Source organism: Chelonia mydas, chromosome 3 (genome assembly GCF_015237465.2).
Source record: "Chelonia mydas isolate rCheMyd1 chromosome 3, rCheMyd1.pri.v2, whole genome shotgun sequence".
Classification (NCBI taxonomy): domain Eukaryota; kingdom Metazoa; phylum Chordata; order Testudines; family Cheloniidae; genus Chelonia; species Chelonia mydas.
Genome location: NC_057851.1, coordinates 105,959,967 through 105,979,051, shown reverse-complemented (window position 1 = coordinate 105,979,051; position 19,085 = coordinate 105,959,967). Strand labels below are relative to the sequence as shown.

Here is a 19,085-nt window from a genome sequence, read left to right as displayed (position 1 = left end):
TTATTTATTTAACAAAAAGTCCAAAAATGTGCACATGGGAGGGGGTCTTTTCTCTTCTCTATATATGGTCATACAGCTCCTACACATGGAGAAGGCAACTACTGTGAAGGTAGCTCTATTTTCTGATGAGATGTGATCATATATTTTACATTGACAGAAAGACAGACTAAAGTATCTAACAGAATTTTTCCATCTCTAGCACCTACAGCTTTTAGCAACATTATACTTACAACCAGAAACCTCACACTAATAAATCGGGAAACAGCAGGACCAGCTCCTCCACTGGTGTACATCAGCATAGCACCATTGGATCTGGCCCATAAATCATGACAAAGTCTATAATATTCCCTTCAAATAATGTAGAAGTTGAGGAACGAGGACAAATTGTGCACTAAAAGTAACATTCTAATAATCAATTATTTCTATTATTTAAAAAAAAACAAAAAACCCAAAAGGTTAAAACTCAAAATCTAATGCGCGAAACAAAGCATGATGCAAATGACACAAGCCTTAAAATATCCTACAAATGTTCAGTATAAATTTAGCAAAAGCAACACAAATGAAACAGAAGGGTGTTTTTATAGTATCAAGAACTAGCAATTTTAAGAACGGGCTGGAAAAAGACCTGCCAACACAAACTTACTTCATGGGTAGCAAACTGCTCCTTGACTTCTTCAACATCACCAGATATGTTATCCTGCTGATACGTATCTTCAGCTGAAAGCAACCATGTGAGGACCTCTTCCAGAGCTTCTTGGTAGCTGTCCAAGTCCATATCCACCTCAGTCACAGTGCTAGGGGTTTCTGCTCTAGAACCTTCATGCTCCTCTTCAGGTGTTGCACTCTACATAGCAAAGAGGAAAGTAACATTTCTTAGGAACGCAGAGATGTTGTTTCCATAATTGGCACAAAACACTGATTGTTTAAGATCCTTTGAGTACTTGAGTGATGTGACAACGTGTCTGTTATGCCAACTCTTAACATATTAAAATAGGATAGTTGGTTACTTTGTAGACTAGAGGGGCCAACTGTCAGATCTGATTATTTTCCTTTTTTTTCTCCAAGGGGAATACAGAATCTAGAGGTCATCACTAACAAATAAAATCATCCTCATTAGTGTCTATTAAATTAAGTCAGCAGGTGACACTGAAGTAGAGCGGAGGAGTACCAAAGAAAAATAAAAACTCTCCCCACGCAAATCCAATTCAGGAGACATCCTGTCCAGCACACCAAGATGAATGACAGTGATGGGCAGAAGCAGGAAGCTTAAAGCATCAAACTTTCCAGGACAAGTAGATGGTATGATGGGATAACATGGCTTTGGTAATTAAATATTCATGGTAAATAGGCCCAATGGCCTGTGATGGGTTTTAGATGGGGTAAGATCCAAGTTACCCGGGAAAGAATTTTCTGTAGTATCTGGCTGATGAATCTTGCCCATATGCTCAGGGTTTAGCTGATCGCCATATTTGGGGTCGGGAAGGAATTTTCCTCCTGGGCAGATTGGAAGGCCCTGGAGGTTTTTCGCCTTCCTCTGTAGCATGGGGCACGGATCACTTGCTGGAGGATTCTCTGCTCCTTGAGGTCTTTAAACTACAATTTGAGGACTTCAATAGCACAGATATAGGTGTGAGGTTTTTTTTGTGGGAGTGGTGGGTGAAATTCTGTGGCCTGCGTTGTGCAGGAGGTCAGACTAGATGATCATAATGGTCCCTTCTGACCTAAATATCTATGAATCTATGAATCTATGACAATTGTCGGTGTAGGAAAAGGGAGCGGGAGGAGAAGGAAAGGCAATGCTAGAGTACAGATGAGAGAGAGAACCAGGAGGAGGATTGTCAGGGTGCGATTTTAGTATCCTCCAATGAATTTTGCAGGGGTCAGGAGGGCTACCAGTATACTTCAACAGGTGAAAATTATAGCTAAGAACCTTCCAGACCTGGATGGACAGAAACATACTTGCTGTATATTAAATGCTCCTCCTTCACATTCCTTTTTGTATCTCCTTGGAAGAGTCTCCACCTCGCGGATGTCTTCCATGGTGACTTGCTGAGGAAGGACCTCAAACAAAGAGGTCAAATACATGATGATAGATTTTTTGTCAGGAAGCTGTACAGCAACATCTACACAGGAAATTTTAAAAAAATGAAGTGAGACTGCTTTTCTAGAAAATCTCCTAGATAGCTATGGTGTGGTCTGTATACCAGAAAGTGTCGGGGTCTAAAAGTTTTATGCCAAAAGGTCAGGCCTTCCTTCCCCAATGCATCTGGAATGGTTAACAGATCAGAGCAGCACCAGCAATGGAAAATGCAAGTAAATAAATAAATAAATAAATAAATAAATAATAGTGGAACAACCCCCTTTACTTCTTGGAATGCTAGAATATTTTTGGTAAGAGGTTGGAGAGATTCTGCCCCAACTTTTAACTTCATGTTTTAAAGCTGATCCCCAACTTTTCAGAGCAAAGAGGCTCCTGAAATCAAGGATTTTAGTTTGGAAAGTCTGGGAAACTCAATGCTTACAAAAGCTGAGCAGAGAACAAAACGGAAAGTCCACATTCTGTCAGTCCCTACACAGTATAGGCAGTGCAGCAGAAGCTACCAAATCCTATAAACATACCAGTTTCCTCAGAGCTGCAACAAAACCATAAGTACAGCCCCGTCCCATCCCAATGGAGAGTCAGGCCCCATTATCCTCACTTGGGAGGATACACTGGGTGATGGGCTTAAAGAGCTCTCTCTAGACTGAATCTTATCTCTATACCTGTACCTCTAGGACTGATCACCTAATGCTGTAGAGGCCATCTGCTAATCTATTATGCAGGATACATCTTTGGGAAGCCCAGAGTCCACTCAGATGGGTGCGGCTTCAGCAGAAGTCATAGAAGCTTGGTAACAAGTGCTCCCACAGGTGAAGCACTTAAGCAGTTAATAAGTGGCTATTGCTGTTCAGTGGGCATAGAAAGCAAATTGGGTTAGTGTATGAGAAGAGCTACCCAGTATATAGTATTTAATGTTTTACATGAGCCTGAAAAATGCATAGTTATTTATAGTTTTAACTCCTACACGTTTTGACATGTACAATTATAATCAACTCATACTTCATTTAAAAAAAAAAACAAACAGATTGCGAACCAGTTTTTGCTTCTTTCTCTTCCTTAACCAAGGATCATCATTTGTTGCATCACTTAATTTTAAATAAAAACAATCAGTGAAGACAGATGTCACTGTTACACACACACACACACTCATCCACACACCCCCCTTAGTAACTGGATCTCTCTTCAAAGACAATGGCTGAAGACAACAATAAGTTACAACTGGAAAACAACTTGACACTGTATTTACATTAAAAGTAAATGGAAGTAAAATTTTGAACACTTATCTCAAAAATGATTTTCTAATCAAGAGCAAGCAAACACATTTTACCTTCAGGATCTAACAATTTTTCTATTCCCAGGTGGTTTTTGGCTATGGTGAAAGCATGTTCTAGTCTCTCAGTTGGGGTCAACTTAGTAACTTTATCCCAACTGAAGAGCTCAGGTCTGAAAGAATATGGAAAACAAAATCAACCGGGGGAGAGGCGGGGGGAGGAACACCTCACACACATCAGATAGTGTTACAATGCAATTACAGATTTTAAAAACTGTAACTGAACCCCCAAGCAGAAAACTCTAGTATGTGCAAACTAATACCAACAAAATTCTGAACATATTTGAATCACTAACTTTATATCTATATGACTGTAGTTATATTCTCATCCCATGCCACATAATACACTCTACAACTGCTATTTTTGTAACAACATTTGAAGAGATAGAGTCAATTTTAAAAATGTACAAATCTATTATTAAAATATTTATTTTTCAGCATTACTGCGGAGTATTTTCTTTTTGTGTTGCACTCAGTTTGGACAATGTAGAAAAAAAAAGTCAGTTTCCCTTTTCTTTCGAGTCATTTTGCTTCCAAGTCCAGAGCACCATGATTAGTATGGCATTGCAGCGTTTGAACTGCAAACATCACAGGGACATAAATAATCATTTTCCTTTTTTTTTAAAATACAGACATCATGAATAATTGCCATTTTTTCATAAGATTTCTAAAACTTGGTGGGGGAGGGATGGGGTGGGTGCTTAAATGCAACTGAAATGAATACAGAGCTGAGGACAGAGGCGGATTTACAGTAAAACACAGGGTGCCCTGGCACGGCACCCCGCAGTGACGGGGCCCCAGGGCCGGGTAGCTGCGGAGGCAGAAGCCTGGTCCTGCCGGCTCCTGGGGCTTCTGCACCGACCAGCAGCCAAGCTCCCCCTCCCGTCTCCTCCCCTGAGCGTGCCGCATTCCAGCCCCTCCCTGTCCCTCCCAGAGCTTCTCGGGGGAGGAGGTGGAGAAGCAGGGCCTTGGGGAAAGCAGGTGGAATCGGGACAGGGAGGAGCAAAGGCTGGGCCGCTGCACTCCCCCTACACATACACCCTCCACCCCCCTGCCACGAGCCAGTCAGGGCCAGGGGCTGTGGTCTCAAGTTGTGGGGGTGCCCCCAGTCCCCTGCCTTGACTCCTGCATCCCCTCACGCACCCCCAGCCTCCTGCCCTCTCTGACTCCTATACCCCCCCATTCCCCCACACCTTGAGCACCAAAGGGGAGCTCCTGCATGCATACCCCACATTCCCACCTGCACCCCTCGCACCAAATGGGAGCTGCCCCAGGTAAGCGCTCCACACCCCAACCTCCTGCCCCAACCCTGAGCCCCCCCCCGTATCCTAACTCCTGGACAGACCCTGCACCCCAACCCCCAGCCCGCTCCTGCACCCTAACTCCCTCCCAGACTCTGCACCCCCAGTCCACTCAACTCCTGCACCCCCTCACAGACACCCAGCCCTGACTCCTGCCCCCCACCCCACCCCCCTGCCCTCCCTCACTCCTGCACACACATCCCCAAATCCCCACCTGCACCCCTCGCACCAAACAGGAGCTGCCCCAGGTAAGCATGCCACACCCCAACGCCCTGTCCCAGCCCTGAGCCCCCTCCCACACCCCAACCCCCAGCCTGCTCCTGCACCTTAACTTCCTCCCAGACCCTGCACCCCAGACCTGAGCCCCCTCCTGCACCATAAGTCCTAGCCAGACCCCACGTCCCAACTTTTTTTTTTTAACACACTTTTTTACATTTTTTTAATAAACCGCTCTTATCCAAAGCGCTTTACAAGAGTTAGCTAACAGTACAAACAATATTTGGAAAGATAATTAAGTGGTCCACCGAGACACTCAGATTTTCAAGTGGTCTGTGGAAAATAAGTTAGACTACAAAAACAATCAAGGTACCTCACTTTATTTTCATTTACTTCCTATTACCTAGAGGAGGAGGAGGAGGAGAAAGAAAAAAAGAATGAAAAAGGGGGGTGGAAGGGGAGATGAGAGAATGTTCTTTTTCTTGGCTGGGTCCCAAGGAAGGGCCCCAAAAATGAAGCTGAGCACAAGGCGCCACTAACTCTAAATCCCCCACTAGCTGGGGAACAAGACTGAATAGGGAGTTAAAGGTTCTGACATGTAGGAAAAGGTTAAAAAGTTCTAATATCTAACATAAATAGGATAAATTGCAACTAATAGGATTTTAATAATTGACTACAAACACTAGAAGGAGGGTTAGAAAAGGATTTACAAAATGATACCCCTATGTGTAAAGGAATAAAGTAAAGTGAAGGAATATTTAGGTGACATTAAAAAAAAATCCATTAGGCAGCTAGGAAGTTGCAATTTTTGCTGATAAGAATTTCACACCTCCTATTATTTTTGCTACCCTGTCTCCCCTGAACCCCATCCCAAACTGTTTGTTCATCACATCACATCCCATCCAAACGTTATGCCTTGCGTTTTGGATTAGAAGATCACCGAGGCAGGACTGTCATTGTCTAAATATGTGTACAGCACCTGGCACCGTGGAGCTGTGATCTGGTTGGCCCCTAGGGGCTATAACTATACATTTTAAATGAATAATTATAAAATTATACTGTGGAATAGCCCATTCTGGGAAATGATGGATCCTGAAACATTTGTGAAATTTAAAATTACACTGGACTGACCAAAAGCAGAAATATCTGATGAAAGTCACACTTTTTTAAAAAATTAGGAATGATTATTTCTACAGACTACCTAACACACCTCCCAAGACAAAGAATACATGATCTTTGCCCAGAGCAGCTTAAACAATACCTCTTAGAAGAAGGGCCAAGGGAGAGTAAAACACCACAGGATAGAAACAAAGAATTGTATTATCCTTTGATTCTTCTGTTAAGTAATGTATGCCAACTGTGTGAGAATAATTACTTTGTCTCTCAAATCACACTTACTCAAAACTAAGAGGGAGCCATGGTGCCTGTATTACTTGTTGATTTGTTTCAAAGTGTTCCTTTATCTACTCACTAGAGATGCTACAAAAAACAAGCTGGACTGGAGCCTTTTTTCCAAGTGTTTTCAGTTTTGGGGAAAGGAGTAAGATGGTCTAACAGCCAAGATATCCTCTCTGTAAAGATGTATTCAGCTTGCTTTCTAGTTAATGTATGTCATTTGCGATTTAAAACACTCAAGTACTTTTATTTTTTGGTAATTGAAAAGTGAGCAAAGGAACAGCGGGAGTTACAGTGTAGCCCTAGCTTTGCCCTCTGCAAGTAAGTGCGTGCTGGATTGGCAAATTTCCCTCCATTGTTAACATAACCACACCAAAAAAAAAATAAATCCCCAAAACTAAAAAACCCATCACCGGTGAATCATTGAAACAGTCTAAAAGCTGTTGTCAAGTATCAGGGGGTAGCCATGTTAGTCTGTATCCCCAAAAACAACAAGGAGTCTGGTGGCGCCTTAAAGACTAACGGCACAGTCTCTAAAGACCTTCAGTCTTTAAGATGCCACAGGATTCCTTGTTGTTAAAAGCTGTTGAACACTCCAAGATGAAGAAGCAAAAGCTGCTTATTGGTGTAGCTGTCTAATCATCTAATACGTCACTTACTTGTGTCTGTGGATCACAGCATTAAAGGCAAGTCCATCAGTCCAGCTTGTGGTAAAGTTCAGAACATTGACCTGACTGTAAGGCCTTGTGGATTGCCGAACCCAGCTCAGCAGGATTTTCTCACTGTTTGTCTGCTGCAAGTTTGACATGATGTCCTTCATGACATCTTTCACCTGCAGAAAGCAAATAATCAGTCACAACTACACTTTTACACAAGTTAACTGTTGATCTGCCAAACCAGCATTTAAGCTGAGTTGTTGCACCAACTGGTATCGGAGTTCAAGACACTGTTTTCACTAAACACAATAGGTTAGCTGCAAACAGCGCAGCTGAGGAAGGGAGCCTTAAAGACACTTTGCACGCTCCTGATCAAGGGCTGCTGTGTGTGCTGAATGGGACCCTAGGGTAACAGTCTACCACTGCTCTATGTTACAACAGCATCCCCAGTGCTGCCCAGGCTTGCATGGCACACACTATGGCTCTGTCTCCTCCTGTCCTTGGTTCTACCCCTAGCATATTCCCCTATACTGGGCCTTGTAGGGGGACGATTCCACATGGGGAATTCTCCTGAGCCTCTTACACGCCATTTGCTGCTTTTATATGATGCCTAAGCAGAGACCAAAGTCCCTCCCAAAGTATCCAATTCTCCTCTCACTCATGCTGGTGTAAATCATGAGTAACTGCATTAAAGTCGGGGAGGTACTTCGGTGAGACACTAAAACCAGGCCACAATTACAGTATCCAGGCCATTCTGCTACAACACTTTAAAAATACCTTGCAAGTAGATCTGTACAGAAAGCTTGAATAAAAATGTAATGTTATTGTCTTCATTTAAAATGTTTCTGTGTGGTAACAACACTAAGAACAGAACCAATTGACTGAGTACAACTGGACACGCAATTAGAAAGTGCATTGTGGGATTCAGCCAACAGAAGAGGTCAGAAACTAAACTCTGATCTACACTAATTACAAACTCAAAGGAGACGTGATATTTTCCACGCTAGAGGACAAAGTAAGGTTTGTAAGAATTTAAAAAGATCAACGTGGAAATTCCTGGAAAGAGACCCACCTCCCCAAAGCTTCCTCACCTGCCAGTGCAAGATGATGCTCCACAGTAATCCCAGCGTCAGTTTGGGATTTCCATCAACAATGTCAGTCCCTCCTATATTCACCAATTCCACCTGGAGGAGACATTAAATTAACATTTCTCACCAAGGATTTGAGTGTCCTCCCATTTTCTTATCTACCAACCAGCCATTAGCAAATGAACAGATACATTTAATTTTGTGGAAATTGCCAAGCAGAGCTGCTCTCTTCAGAAATCTTATCTGAATTTGTCATGAAGGCAATCAGAAGCAAAATACATAGGCAACAGAGTAAGGGTTCAATCCCGACCAGCAATATAGGGGGGTACCAAAATCAACCAATACACAGGCAAAATGCAGTAATTCGTCTGTTTTGCAAGGTAAGAGGTAATCCTTAATACTATAGGGCATTATAGAGCCATGAAAGTGTCATAATTACAAACAACTTTAGTTTTCAGATTGACACAGGAGCCACACATGACAAGCTTTGTATGTGGTAACACAGTGTCCAGGGGAGAATCAGTTTGCATTCGTTTTAACTGAAGAAGTTTAATTAGGGCTCAATTCAACAAAAATTATATTTAATTTTTCAGGAGGGGCTGCAAGGGGCAAGATGACGTTGGTTTTATCTTCCTTTTTAAATTTCCTTAATCACTAATGATCTCTGCTTTTTTCTTGACACTTCCCCTCTTGTTTTAACTTGACCTCATCACTTATGGAAGCTTTTGAACTCTTCTTCATTTCTATTTTACACTGTGAAATGTAAAGTTTTTGAAACAAACTCAGCTCTTACTCCTTTTTTCACAAGAGAGTACAAACGAGAGTCAGATTCCACAGTTTTTCCTCAGAGAGTTGAATAAAAGGGGCAGACCAATGAAAAGAGCAAACTGCCTAGAAAGCTGTGTGTAATGCCAAGGTAGCGTTATCTTTTAAAGTTAAGCAGTCCATAAACGATGTCCATAAGATGTCTTAATGGGAAGAAATCTGAACTGAAATTTAATGTAGGGAAGCCAGAACTAGAGACCGGAAATTCTCTTTTTGGGTTATGAGCTCTCCAAATCCAAAATGGACAATGGGATAGCATACCTTACAGCAGCAAATCTAGAGGCTATAGAAGAAAGGCAATTAAGATGACCATGGTGCTATTCCCAAAGGCAACACCACCTCCACTGCAGTATCAAGCACTCAGTGGAAGAACTTAGATTACGCCTGGGTTGAGGCGCTTCATAAAGCACATATACATGTGTGTCAGGTGCAGCAGCAATTTCTTCCTCTACGCAGAATGGGGGTCATTAAGCTGGCAGAATGAATGTGAACAGAGAAGGAAAGCAAATTCCACTCTGCCTTACACAGTTACGCTGATACAACAGTGAATCTCTTTCCTGCTATCTCATCTGATAAAGCATGTTTTGTTCAACATCTTTATTAATGATCTGGATGATGAGATGCATTGCACCTCCAGCAAGTTCACAGATGACACTAAGCTGGGGGGGGAGGGGGAGAGAAGAGGGAGATACGCTGGAGGGTAGGGATAGGGTCCAGAGTGACCTAGATAAATTGGAGGATTGGGCCAAAAGAAATCTGATGAGGTTCAACAAGGACAAGTGCAGAGTCCTGCACTTAGGATGGAAGAATCCCAGGCACCGCTATAGGCTGGGGACCGACTGGCTAAGTGGCAGTTCTGCAGAAAAGGACCTGGGGATTACAGTGGATAAGAAGCTGGATATGAGTCGGCAGTGTGCCCTCATTGCCAAGAAGGCCAACGGCATACTGGGCTGTATTAGTAGGAGCATTGCCAGCAGATCAAGGGAAGTGATTATTCCCCTCTATTTGGCACTGGTGAGGCCACACGCGGAGTACGGTGTCCAGTTTTGGGCCCCACCCCACTACAGAAAGGATGTAGACAAATTGGAGAGAGTCCAGCGGAGAGCAACAAAAATGATCAGGGGGCTGGGGCACATAACTTACGAGGTGAGGCTGAGGGAACTGAGCTTGTTTAGTCTGCAGAAGAGAAGAGTGGTGAGGGATTCGATAGCAGCCTGCAACTACCTGAAGGGGGGTTCCAAAGAGGATGGAGCTCGGCTGTTCTCAGTGGTGGCAGATGACAGAACAAGGAGCAATGGTCTCGAGTTGCAGTGGGGGAGGTCTAGGTTGATACTAGGAAACACTATTTCACTAGGAGGGTGGTGAAGCACTGGAATGGGTTATCTGGAAAGGTGGTAGAATCTCCATCCTTAGAAGTTTTTAAGGCCTAGCTCGAAAAAGCCCTGGGTGAGATGATTTAGTTGGTGTTGGTCCTGCTTTGAGCAGGGGGTTGTTCTAGATGACCTCCTGAGGTCTCTTCCAACCCTAATCTTCTATTACTAGTTGGTGTCTGCTATAAATCACACAAGGGAACATGACGACGAGCTCCTTATGCTCCTATCTATAATGTGTAGGGAAGAAAACGCTGTGTGAACATGTGGGACAGGACTTCAAGTTAAGTGACATGTGCTGGAGGGTAATATAATTTATGCCAATGATTAAAGGATTAGAAAACATGATTTACAGTGACAGACTCAAGGAGCTCAATCTATTTATCTTAATAAAGAGAAGGTTAAAGGGGTGATTTGATTACAGTGTATAACTACCTATTTGGGAAACAAATTTGATAATGGACTCTTCAATCTACCAGATAAAGGTATAACCCAATCCAATGGCTGGAAGCTGAAGCTAGACAGGATGGAAATAAGGTGTACATTTTTAAAGGTGGGGGTAATTAATCATTGGAACAATTTACTAAGGGCCATGACAGATTCTCCATCTCTGGCCATTTTTAAATCAAGAATGGATGTTTTCCTAAAAGATATGTTCTGTGAATTATTTTGGAGATGCTCTATGGCCTATGTTACACAGGAGGTCAGACAAAATTATCAGAATAGTCCCTTCTGCCCTTGCAATCTCTGAATAATCACCAATAATACAGATTCTTCAGTCTGCCTGTGTAACTCCACTGAATTCAATTAGTGCCGAGTGTCACCTTTTCAACCGATCTTTCTGTTTGTTAGGAGAATGAAACTGACATGGAATCACTGGGACAGACATGGAACCCCAGAGTCACTTTTCAGGAAGACACACATTTTAAAGCAGCAGAAACTTATGTTTTTGGAGAGACAGTGAGGAAGGCAATGGGATGGGAAGGGAGGGAGAGAGAAAATAGTCACCAATGCAGATAATTTAACCATAACACTGGAAAGTAAAACTAGAATGCAAAGAGGGGAACACATTATAATGGAAGGACTCCAAGTGCCGCCTGCTGAAAATTATTTTGCAAAAGGTGTGATTTAATCTGAGTGGAGAAGGAAAGGTTCTGAGAACACGTAACAGAAATGCTTATGGTTTTGGAACCTGTGTGATTATAGACAACTCTTTCAATATCCTCTCTGTATCTGTACTAAATCCTACATCCAACCCTGTAACTACACTTTATGAAAACCATTGCATGTTCTGATCTTCAAATAGCTTTTTGTATCATCATATTCTAAACTACTCTGCTCACATAAGTGAACTGAAGTCACAGCAATCACTCTAAATTTTGACATCTAGTACTCACCTGTTCCTTAGAATTTTTTTTTTAAATGCTCAAACTAATTCTTTCAAAAGTTATTGATATTTTATAGCCCCTAAGCTCCCAGGTAAGAGGGAAGTAACCACATTCAATGGCACTTCTTCCTCCTTTATCTTAAAAAAAACCTCTTAATATTTCTGAACACCTGGTGCAAACCATGTGAAGATTCCTCACAGCAGTCAGCTGACTAATGCTATCTGCACATTTCCAAAACGACAGATCTTGGCAAGTCAAGGAAGAACCAATAAAATCACTCAGTAGTTTAACTCAATCCCATTTACTATTTTCATAAAATAAACTAAATTAATTTCAGACTAGAAAGACTCATTACTTATCCTTAGAAAAGCAAATAAGTGTGTGTACAGTATGTCAAAGAAGAATAAATCCTTGCCTGCGTCAAGTCACTTCCTAGTAATATGATTTTAGTCCAGCAATACAAAAGGGGAAAGTGCTCAGTAATATACACCAGTTTCACAACATCATTTGATCAGCAGTATACAAATACACTGGAACCCAATTACAATAAACTCAGACATGCTGTAGTCTGAAGCTGACTGTTATTCCTGAATTATTTCAGTCCTGCCACATGTAAAACAGCAATTCTGATTAGAAAAAACATATGCTTATCATGAAACTCTTCTGTGAAGAAAAAAAATACAATTGCTTCACTAGAAGATTACAATATAATGCAAACAGTTGTCAAACATTTTAAAAAAAATATCTTGTTTTCCTTAAAACTGTACTGTTCATTTTTGATCAGCTACTGAAGATTTAGAAGCCTGGGACAACTCATTAAGGACCTGAACCAAAAGTCATGTAGTCAATGGAAAGACTCCTATGGGCACTTTGGCTCAGATCTTAAAGCAGGGATTCTCAAGCTTTTTCAAATCAAGCCCCACTTAGAAGGTTTTTGGGGTTTTGTAAACTTGAAGGCCCCACCCCAAAAAATCTGAGTGAGTGGCATTGCAACCTGGTGCACGGGGTCACAATGCCACTAACATTTGACCCTCCAGGCCAAATTTGAGTGAATGGTACTGCAAACCCATGCATAAGGTCACAATGCCACTCACTCAAATTTGGCCTGCACGCCCCTCCATCACGAGTGGAGTTGTGACTTGGCACTTGCCCTCCCCTACCCCTTTTACTGTAAGTACTGATGTACTGGAAGGCTTGCTGTGCTCCCCTCCCTCCCCCAAAAGTTTGACACCCCCCAAACATGAGAATCTCTGCCCTAAAGGGATATACAGAGATTCAAAAATTGTCATGTCCTTGAGATTCCTGCTGTATCTTCATCTGAGAAGCCTCCTATTTATCCATCTAGATTCCTGCACTGTGACCATCAGTTTAGAGTAAGGTCAACTACTTCCAAGCTGAAACTGTGTGGACAGCTTCGGTTTGTTGAGTTAGGAATTTTTGCAACAAATATTTTAACAAATGTTCTCTAAAATTACTATCTAAAAGTATTGTATGTATTACAGCAATGAAAAGAGCAGAGCCGTACTGTGCTAGGGAAGGCACAAATTATAGAAACATACTCCCTGCTCCAGAGAATTAACAATCAAAGTCTCCAATCCCACTAACATTCAAGCATGTGCTTAAAATTCAATATATTGTATTTTTAATTTTAAATAATATCTACCATGTGTTATTTCTAAGGCCTGTTGGCATTAGACCAATTGACGATTGATCAAACGACTCTTCAGAACACTTCTACTGGCTGAATCAGAGATTTCTAAAGAAACCATATATAGTTTACTACCAAAGGTTTGGTGAAGTAGTGCTCAAATACTACTATCATGAGTGCATCTAAGAAACCAGATTAAATAATATTGATTCAACAACATACACCGACTAGAAGTGATAGTGACTTATAAGTGTCAAATAATGAGAGATGAAAACGTAAAACAGTTTAACCCACACAGAGAACAAATGCCTATAACCATTCAGTTCCTCTTCATCAAAATCTCATCCAAAACTATGCCATTTTCGTAACATCTTGCTTGCATTTAATTATTTCACAAAAATATTAGACAGTTGAAAATATTGACCACATGAATTGTGAATAGTTTTCATTGTCTGGTGGCATTTTTATTTGCTTGTGTGCAACTTGTGGTTTATGATCTGCAATTCCAAGCCACTTATCTTAGAAGACTTATTAAACCAAAATTACCACAAAAAATATTTTAAGTTACAATATAAGCTTACACTGTTCTGATGTAAAACTTGCAGTACTCTGTTGACATTATTTAGGGCATGTACTCTTGTGGAACCACGTTCTTTGGGCTAAAAATAAAAATACAAAGTTACATTTTGTTCATGTCAAAACACTTGACGACAGTTGAAAACAGAAACAGAAAAACGGGAAATTTGTCATTTTATCGTGTTATTTTTATAAAGAAAAACAGAAAAATAAGGAAAACTGCAGATTAAAGGATTTTTTACTGAACTATGAAAAAAAAGAGTAACACTTAATACAATACTCCTTATATGTTGAAACAAACCTCAGTTTCAGAATGTTTCAAATTTATACAAAACTTCATAAGTTTTAAATTTTCAATGTGTTGCGGAATTTTGTAGTGGTAACATAACTGCCTTATGGAAGTTCCCAAGTGGGGGGGGAAGGTGAAGTTTTTGGCAGTTCGACAGAGCAGCTGGGATTATTGGCTCCTGTAAAGGAACAAGAGGCAATTTGTTGTTTTGACACCCATAAGACAACTGAGGCCTTGAGCACTGGGGAGAGGCTGCACTTCCTCTTTTTTCATGCCCTACTTTGGGTAGGAGCAAAGAGAATTTAAAATTCAAAGCAATACTTGACAACACCAGCCACTCCATTTCCCCTGTGCTACCACAATCTGACTCATGCAGCAGGCCTGCGTGGAGCCCTATTGCCCTATTGGTGCGAGGATCCAATTGCAGGATCAGCGCCATAAAGCTTATCGTGGAGTGCCACAAACGGGTATCAAAGCATGAAAGACTCTTCCTTTTGTGATGCCTTGCAACTTCAATGGGCTTTAGATCAAGCCCAAAGTTACATGCACTACACAGTGGGATGTTTGTATTTAGGAAGCACAGGTCAGGTGGTTACCATCCTTCACAATCACTAATTAATACTTTTCTTACCAATGGATTTCCTGTGAGCCCTTCTAGAAGATCCAAAAGCTTCCTTCCATCCTTGAGCTCTGTGAACATATCCTTAATTGGTGGCTTCCCACTCTACAGAAAAAAAATATGGGAACAAAATGAGAGTTTTATTTCAGCAACAGAAGCCTCTTTAAAATTAGAGAAATTTTAATTTTGCATCGTATTTTCAATTCATGGTTATTGTAATAAAGGAAAAAAGAAGAGTCCCACAACTGTGAGTTGTGGCCATCCTCCACAGATGAAAATTCTTTCCTTACCTTTTTGCTTTCTCCTTCACTGTACATCTACAGCCTAATATCGACACTCTCTGAGCACCCCCAGCTCTTACTAACTTTAATGTAGGTGCTTCAACACCCCAGGGAAAAAAACCCCATGTGCTATACTTTTGGAGATTTCTTTGAGAAGAAATGTTCTGTTCTAGCTACACCTAAGGCAGAACCAAGACTATGAGCACATTAAAAGGAGAGAGGCAAACAGATTCTCAACAGCAAGATTCTTGGCTAAATTCTCTTGGTGGTGTTGCTTTTCATTGTGGGGCTGATCTAAAGCTCACTGAAGTCACTGGGAATCTTTCTGTTGCCTTCAATGGGCTTTGAATTGAGTCCTTAGGAAGTAACAGCACCACTTCTGTCCAGATTAGTTGACTAGAAGATGCAGAAATTGGGATTTCCATTAATATTTTGAAACTGTTCACTTTTTTTCCCCAGCCATGTATTCATTTTCATGAAAAAAAAAAGTACAGGAACAGAATCCCAGTAACCATTTCTATTGAAATGGGTACATAATTGGTGTAAGTTAGGCAACAACATGGTAATATCAATCCTTTCCTATACTTCCCTTTAGTCTCATTATCCATGGATCCAATCACAGATTCTATGGAAATGGGACTGGAAAAAACACAGGCAGCCGGTAGCCAGATTAGTGTGTTACATTCATCTACTGGCTGTGTGATATGCAGATGAGTGCCAGATTGGAGAACAAAATAATTCCAAAAGGTGTCTAATGTCCATAACATTTCAGAATTTCACTACACCATCCCCTTAACTACATGCCACTCTTTTTCAGAAAGCAAAATCGGTCAATTTACACAGTTATGTCAAGTAGTTGTGCTATTAGAACATTCACTGTCCTGGCTCCTCTTTCCCCAATGACAGGTTTATAAAAAGAGACAAGAATTGCCGAGTTCTACTAATACATTAAACCAGAAAAAGCAGAACTCACGCTTTGTAACATCAACACAATTGCAAAACGGGATTATTTACATGTGACCCAAAGCAGCCAATTTTTTTTAATAATGTTTATTGTTTCAAAGCTACTTTTTGGTTTCAAAACTTAAAACCTTAGTTAGAGCAACAGCTGCCAGAAAGGTCTGATACTATTAAAAGAATTTATAGAATCAAAACTAAGCTATTTCAGACACTGAACCACATTGTGATCTCGTTCACATCAGCATAATTGCAATCAAAGTGCAGTCCCCAGTTTTAACTAAAACCATCTGAACAAAAATAGTAAGGATGCTCATGTAACTGACACAGCTCAACGTTATTTTTTTATTTTTATTTTTTAAAGTAGCAACCATCCAAGATTTCTGACATTAAATTAATGCAATAAACTTTTCTGGCAGAAGGGTTACCAGTCAATTACTGTCACAATCGATTTTATAAAAAGTGTGTACAGAGCGTATATGTACACACAAGTCTAGGATAGAGAGAGCAATGCAATTGACATACTATAATTCCAAACAGAGTAATGATGAGATAATGTGCACAAATTAGAGTTTATGAGCAGGAACATTACATATCAGTATTTAATAAGTGTAACTATACCCTTCCAAGCATGGTAAGACCACCACATATTCACACTATTCGCATATGCTTTTCAGGTGATGTATATGTCGTACAGTTCAACCTCAACCTTTAAACTTGGCCTGGGATGGCAGAATGGAAGAAAGGAGAAGGTGGAATTTCTTGGGTACTCCCACACAATGTGGTGTGCCATGGGAGCAGCTCGGCCATCACAAATTACCTTTACCACGATGGGGTCATGGCAATTAAGGGGCACGAGTCACTGCTCCTGTTACTTACAAAACACCTGACCATGAGGGGCCAATGGAAGCTTGACTAATTGGGGGAAGCCCCAAGGCCCCCCCGTATAAAAGCAAGTACCTGCTGATGTGTGTGTAAATGGTTGGGCTAGGGGGCTACTACCGAGTCTACCCCTGCCCAGGTGCTAAACAGCAGAACCGAAGGTGCCATATTTGTGGCCATGGGGAAAGGAAGAGGGTAGGGAAGTTCATATTCCAGAAGTCCAAGGATTTCTTTCCCTCAGGAATCTGTTGTCGTTAGTTTGATGCACTGATAAAAGTTTCCTACAACCTTGCCAATTGTCTTACAGAAAGAAGAACAAGTATTCTATTTTGTGTCCATGGTTATAGGCTCGAGCTATGTGTGCATCACCCCAGAATTGCATTCCTCTTCATATTAGTGGCTAACAAACACATATAAAGATTCACAGAGATCTATAAAATGTGCAGAGCCTGAAAATACCAATATCAAATATCCTGACATGGATTTTGATAAATAGCCCACAAGCAACTTTTCTGTCTCTGCTGTGGGATTGTAACAGTTTTGTTGGAGAGGATAAAAAGATCTTCATTGTGCTGTATTACATTTAGGAGGTTCTGGACATATACCATCTGATTTTTTTTCCCCTACTTGGATGTTTTATTTTTCATTTTAAGTATACAAAGAAAAACCTGATTATTTCCTGATCTGAGACATTTTCTTGTGCAGGTCATGATATTTTTCCATCTACAAGTAACTTTCCACGTACTGTACTGCCGGAAAAAGTTTCGATCCGCTTTTTCAAGAGAATGGTTTTATTTCACTGGCATCAGAGCAACACTTTCTTCTGCCAGTTTAAACAGCCATCAAAAGAGCTTTAGATTATTTCTGAAATTTAAACTACTCATTTCTGCTTTACTATAGCATTCATTATCCTCAAAACAAACAGATAGATAAAGCAATGTTAAAAAAACTGTTTTGTAGATTTGTAGAAAGCTTCCAGAGAAAACAATGCACAGTACTGGGATGAGAACTAGGGTTAGATGATAAAATAATCAAGGTATCTTAGTACTTTGTTAGGTTGCCATCCAATATGCCTTGGGAATTATTTTTCCTTTTTTTCCCCCAAAATAGAGAGTCACAGAGCCAAGTTTCTGATATAATTCACTACTTTGTAAATTTTGCTAAGCACTTTGGACCCTTGTAGGAAGGGAACTACATAAGTGTTATTTTTATGGCAATGTGTTAATGGCCAGATACAAAGCCCCAGGAAATCAAGAGAATAACTGTCTCCCAATTACTTCAATGGACTTCAGATCAAAACTGTTAAAAAAAAAATTGGCAAGACATTCCACCACTGCCATTTACACCGATGCAAAGTGAGAATAAAGTGTTGCCATTTGGAACTGGTGTATTTTATATTCACTTTTCACAGGTGAAAGTAACTACACAAGGGCAAAGCAATGGAGGCCTAATGATATCCCATAAAACAGCCATTTTATCACTGAAGAGATCTGATCAAAACTGAGGTACTAAACACTATTAAAGTGACAATCAGACAAATTAGACCAGGACCTGAAGCCAGTGGCAAGTGCAAACACATCAGGCCATCAGCCAGTAAGTAAGAGAAAATGAAAGGTGGCAGAGGAGTCCAGAAGAAACAAATTTAACAGGTTATATAATGAAAACTGGTTACTCACCAAATAACAGAATCAGATGAGACGTTTTAAGGGACACTATCATTTGAAAGCTACTTAACAGACCAAAATTAGTAGAAAGAAAAGGAGTACTTGTGGCACCTTAGAGACTAACCAATTTATTTGAGCATAAGCTTTCGTGAGCTACAGCTCACTTCATCGGATGCATCCGATGAAGTGAGCTGTAGCTCACGAAAGCTTAGGCTCAAATAAATTGGTTAGTCTCTAAGGTGCCACAAGTATTCCTTTTCTTTTTGCGAATACAGACTAACACGGCTGTTACTCTGAAACCTGTCAAAATTAGTAGATTCAGCTACTACATTTAGGGTGACCAGACATCCCGATAAAATCGGGACTGTCCTGATATTTAACCCTTTGTCCTGCGTCCCAATTGACGTACGATCGGGATGCTGTTTGTCCCGATATTCAGGTGAGGAGGTGAGCAGCGGGCTGGGGAGTGAGGAGGCAGGCAGGGTGCAGGGGTCTCGCA

General features: G+C 40.9%; 1 protein-coding gene across 5 annotated transcripts in view; it reads right to left on the bottom strand.

Annotated features, from left to right (window-relative positions):
* The window catches only part of UTRN (utrophin), a 594,587-nt gene that overhangs the window by 452,019 nt on the left and 123,483 nt on the right, over positions 1–19,085 (bottom strand). For all 5 annotated transcript variants that reach the window (XM_037894924.2, XM_043543078.1, XM_007056268.4 and 2 more), the window contains 7 exons: positions 14,815–14,907; positions 13,900–13,977; positions 8,091–8,183; positions 7,003–7,175; positions 3,429–3,544; positions 1,960–2,123; positions 644–844 (listed from right to left, as the gene is read on the bottom strand). In XM_037894924.2, coding sequence (XP_037750852.1) covers positions 644–844; positions 1,960–2,123; positions 3,429–3,544; positions 7,003–7,175; positions 8,091–8,183; positions 13,900–13,977; positions 14,815–14,907 — 918 coding nt within the window. The remainder of the gene's footprint in view (positions 1–643; positions 845–1,959; positions 2,124–3,428; positions 3,545–7,002; positions 7,176–8,090; positions 8,184–13,899; positions 13,978–14,814; positions 14,908–19,085) is intronic.